General features: G+C 40.0%; 1 protein-coding gene across 1 annotated transcript; it reads left to right on the top strand.

Moving 5' to 3' along the window:
• The first annotated feature begins 853 nt into the window (after positions 1-853).
• On the top strand, positions 854-1,510 carry LOC139148563 (very low-density lipoprotein receptor-like). The gene has a single exon (XM_070720050.1). The coding sequence runs from the start codon at positions 854-856 to the stop codon at positions 1,508-1,510; it is 657 nt and encodes a 218-aa protein (XP_070576151.1).
• Positions 1,511-5,047: the final 3,537 nt, after the last annotated feature.

Here is a 5,047-nt window from a genome sequence, read left to right as displayed (position 1 = left end):
TTTTGCAGCGGCCATATTAGATATGTAACTCTAGAGTTAGTCGTGACAATCTAATGTTGTTCGCTCATTGCAAATGTTTGAAAAAATCATTCTGTGGCCACACTTCGCTAGACATTTTACATAAGAAACATTTGTTATCACATCACCTTATCCAAAAGAACAAACAAAGTTACGGTACATTGGGCTTGAACGGATATCCATTTCTTGTGTGGCGTCCAGAAGTGAGAAAGCTCTACGTCTTAATTATCAAACCTCCTTTGGTCGTGAATTTTCATGTTATTACATTTTTTTTGTTCTGTTGAGAAATCCCGTTTCTTGTCTGCTCTATCGAAATTCCCATTGGTCAACACTGTCCGCTTACCTATGATGTCTGGTGTGATTGTTGACAAACGAATTCCAGTCCGGACTTGAATTCATTTGCCAACAGCAACACTGTATTTTGCACCCGGATTTTGCACCACAGGCGTTGCGTTGAATTGGAATCTGATACCTGATTTTTCATCGTTTTTGAGAAGGAAGACGAAAATGAAGGAGAAGTAACTGGACTCCATGTTTTTCTCTCAAAAGAAGATAATTAAAATATATCTGCTGTCAAAGGATACTGCTTTTGTCTCAGAATGATTATAGAAATAAAATTGTCATGAATATCCATCATGGCATACCCTTTTGGTCGAACAGAGGCATGCCGGAAAGCACACGTTTACCATTTGACATGTTAAAAGATAATACATTTTTCACTGATAATTTCAAACCAAAGACTAAAGTGTGAAATTAAACATATTATTTTTCAGTTACGTTAATCGGCAAAGACATTATTCTATGTTTGGACGGCAGCATTTTTGTCTTTGACGCCATGTGCGATGGAATAATTGACTGTCCGTTTGGAGAGGATGAGATGTACTGTGGATCATCCTACCAATGCCTTGTCAACGAATTCCGATGTTCCAATGGTCAGTGCATACCTGAATACAAGGCTTGTGATTCCTACCCAGACTGTTATGACGCAAGTGATGAAATGGCCTGTCCCATACCGGTTGATAGGGGTTATACGACTTGCAGTGATGGGTCAATTATTCCCCTTGGCTCTTTGTGTAACGATGTGATAGATTGTCAGTACAGGAAAGAAGAAACCCAACGTGGACACTCTCAATGCGGCGTTCACGATTACTACTGTCACGATGGTAGCTGTATTCCGATCGAGTCTGTTTGTGACGGCGTACCGGACTGCCATGACGGAGGCGATGAATGGGGCTGTAACACATGCAATCCAGAAGATTATGTCTGCTCTCATGGAATGTGTATTTCGCAAAGCAAAGTATGTGATGACATTATCGACTGTCCTGGCGGCGATGATGAGTACCAATGTCGCTGTTACGAGGATGACTATCATTGCCCTGGTGGCAGATGCATTCCCTCATCCTTCATCTGCGATGGCAATTCGGATTGCGTCGATGGAAGTGACGAGCTCGGTTGCGAGATCAATCAATCAATCAATCAAGAAAATTTATAAAGCGCCATTATCCAATGACATTGTTCAAATGCACTGTATATTAAAAAAATCATTCTGTAACAAGGGTATGTAAGCAAAAGGAAAAGCTCAATAAAAACATGGTGAAATAAAAAGATAAAAAAAATAAAATGATATAAAATCATTCTGTAATAAAATAAAATAAAATCTATCTGTAAAAAGGGCATGTAAACAAAAGGAAAAGCTCAATAAAACACGGTGAAATAAAAAATGAACGTTGCATAAAAATCAAAAGGTAAACAATCAATTAAAAAGTCAATCAATAAATCTGTCAATCAATAACACTGTCTATCAAACGATAAAAAATAAATCAATCAACGAAGTGGGACAACTGTGGCAATGTCAGAATGTTTCCGAGAAAAGACGGGGTTTTTAAACGTTTTTTCAACATGTTGACTGTAGGAAATTTCCGTATTTCAAATGGTAGTTTATTCCAGAGGAGTGGAGCAGCTCTTGAGAAAGTACATTCTCTATTGGTTTGATGTCTGCAGTCAGGACCATTGAGAAACAATTTATTGGATGAACGAAGTAAGCGTGGTGATTCTTTGATTTCAATAAGCTCACTTAAGTAGCTCGGGGCCAGGTCATTAAGAGCATTGTAGGTTGTGAGTAGTATTTTGTACTGTATTCTAATTAAAGCAACTCAGAAAGTTTACGCTTCTTTAATCATCTCAACGCTTTAAATCATTTAATCTTTTTGACCGAGTTTCTTTACATTATCTATATGCCCCTTGTTTCCGCATATTCTTTGCTAGTGGAGGGGACCTTTTTGGCACTGGTATATTACTCTTTCACTACTGCTGTCGTGAGCTCTCGTCCAATCAGCGCTTTAGACACTGATTGAGCATGATTGGAAGTCTTTCACTAGCTCAAACAATTACACTGTTCTACGGATATAACACATTAATGGAAACGGGAAATTGCTGCAAATTTACATTCTTACAGTACATCGAGGAGGTTGTATGAATGTTTTCACTCAAGCTCCAGACTGGCAAAACGGTGCTGGATTAAACACCAATTTTGACTAGCATTCGACCAAAACAGACGGTTACGGAGCATGTGATTTGCTGTTCCCTGGTTTCAAAGTAAATGTCTTTATCTTTCCATCCATTAAATTTCGCTAGCTAAGGTACGAAGGCAAAATGCACATTGACGTCTTGACAAAATTGTATCGAGTGAATGATTATTCTCACTGAAAGGTTTCCACCAACAAGTGCATCCGTCGGAGGGAGGCGGAGACAGAGAAAGAGGGGTACAAGCAGGCTGACAGAGGTTGAAAACAGCTGACAGGTGACCTAGAATGCGCGATCATACAAACTCTGCTTTCATAATCTTCGTGTGACAGTAGATTTGGGATTAACTGCACCGTGTAAGCCGAAGTAGCTTATCCCAAAGCAAGCGTTTACATAAATGGTGGTATGATAAATGCCTTACTTGAAATTTGCATATTTTGGAAGTGAAGTTATAAAGCTAAAAGTCTGTCTAACCAGCGACATGGGATTCTTTCAATGGAAACTACTGTATCGGGATAATGAAACTGTATTACAAGAAACTGAGGAAACAGTGTTGGAAAAACTACATGAAAACGTAAATCAGCAACTCTTGCATTTACCGAAGCTCTATTGTTACTTAGTCGCATTGCAAGTTTCAACGCGATCTAGATTCTCTTCGGTACTCAGTAATACTCATGCTATATCCATATTTCAAGGTAGAATGGACCTCGGAGACAGGTATTCGAACTCGAAATTTTTACAAATATTTTGTGAGCTACAGCTTTGTGGGACTCGCTTTAAAACTCTTGGGTCAGAAAAAAATTCCACCGTCTTAGTTTTTCGAAAAAATTTCTCCCATAGAGTTAACACAGGGATTGCAGCCAACGATTTTGAATTTCGAAAGTAGGTAAATATAGGTAATTATTTCATTAGTAGCAAATTTTGCACGATGAATCCAACGTTGTTCTTTTCATGGTGGTGGTTTAAACTTCCCCAAGGGAAAGTTTGGGCAAAAGTTTAAGTCTTTCAGTTTGGAGGCACGTACTGCCTGGTGTACCTGTCGTGTGTCAGTGTGTATTACTTGAGATTTGTCTCTGTTACGTCCCTAGACTCTCCACAGTCGCTGTGCCTTGTTTTGTGCGCGCCGACGATGGGCCTGCATTCGAAGACTACGCTGTGCAGCTGTGAGGACGCGCTGCCAGGGATTCGCGTCGCGTCTCTGAAGGGCGCGCGTGTTCCAACAGGGGAGAACGCGAATCGCAGGGTCTCTGCCAGACTAATATTACGTCCCTTCAATGAACTACGCTTTGACAGAAACTAACCGATGTATAGCTTGATTGCAAGGAGAATGGGTGTGTCATTTGGGACTTTGATGTTTACAATACAGTTGCTGACACTGTACAGTGAATGACATTAGCTTGCTCAATCGGAAGGAACACAACAGTGCGGGATCCATGGAATATAGCAATCTGAACCATTTGGCATGATAATGCGTTGGATCATGCAAATAAACTTATTTACCATAAAAGCGGAGCACTCACTATACAGCTGGACATAGAATCAGTAAAAATGAAGGATGGACGGATGGAAGGATGAAGTAAAAATACTTGAGTTATTTGTGACTCTCATTTGATGAATTGCAACGCGATTTCCCCAGGTAAACGGATCCATTGTATCAAATCATTTTGACTTTACAGCCGCGAACATTGTGGGGGGGGGGGGGGGAGGGGGTGGCAATTTATTATGCGGCATTAATCTTGATAAAACGTAGAGGTATAATTTCAACGGTTGCTATTATGATGCAGATTCGATGAAGCGCGCAATGAAATATAGAAATAAAGGGCGACGCGCTGACCATTAACGTTTATTTATGGGCAAGGGCGAGAGGAAAGCCAAAAATTAACGGGCGAGGCTTGCCGAGCCCGTTAATTTGGCTTTCCTCGAGGCCGCGCCCATAAATAAACATTAATGGTCAGAGCGGAGTCTATAGAACGAACCGGAGAAAACCGTCAAAATTTGCGAACATTTTTGGAGCGAACGACAACTGGGCCCCAGAACTGAGCAATACGCGACGCACTGTCATGCGCGCTGTAAAATATTGGCAAATCCGGAGATATTTTCAGAAAAAAGTATCTCAACTTGGCCCACAAGTGCTCCATTGTATTTTGTGATTGATTATGATTTACGTTTGAGCTGTAAAGTTACGATACTTTGAGTTGTTAATCTTATTATTCATATTCACGGGCATGTAAACAGACCATTACTGTGTATTTGTGGTCAGTCACATGGTTCAGCTCGCCCAATCAAAATGCGACAGACAGGGCATGGTTATTTAATACCCATTAACAATAAAGAAATAAACAACATGTCAATTTACAAATGATATTTAGAATAGGCGTGAAATGCGATAATGAATCACGTAGTTTGTGGTAGTATTCTACCTACCTCATCGTACTTTCACTGAGTAAAATATACCCGATATACGTTCTCGTATATATACATATATATGAAAGTATAAGGAACACCC

Source organism: Ptychodera flava, chromosome 13 (genome assembly GCF_041260155.1).
Source record: "Ptychodera flava strain L36383 chromosome 13, AS_Pfla_20210202, whole genome shotgun sequence".
NCBI classification, from domain to species: Eukaryota; Metazoa; Hemichordata; class Enteropneusta; family Ptychoderidae; genus Ptychodera; species Ptychodera flava.
Note: the sequence above shows the minus strand (reverse complement) of the source record. Positions and strands in the feature narration are given on the sequence as shown.

Bases quoted from the DNA above. Each gene is read 5' to 3' on its own strand.
- LOC139148563 (XM_070720050.1), top strand. From the start codon at position 854: ATGTGCGATGGAATAATTGACTGTCCGTTTGGAGAGGATGAGATGTAC.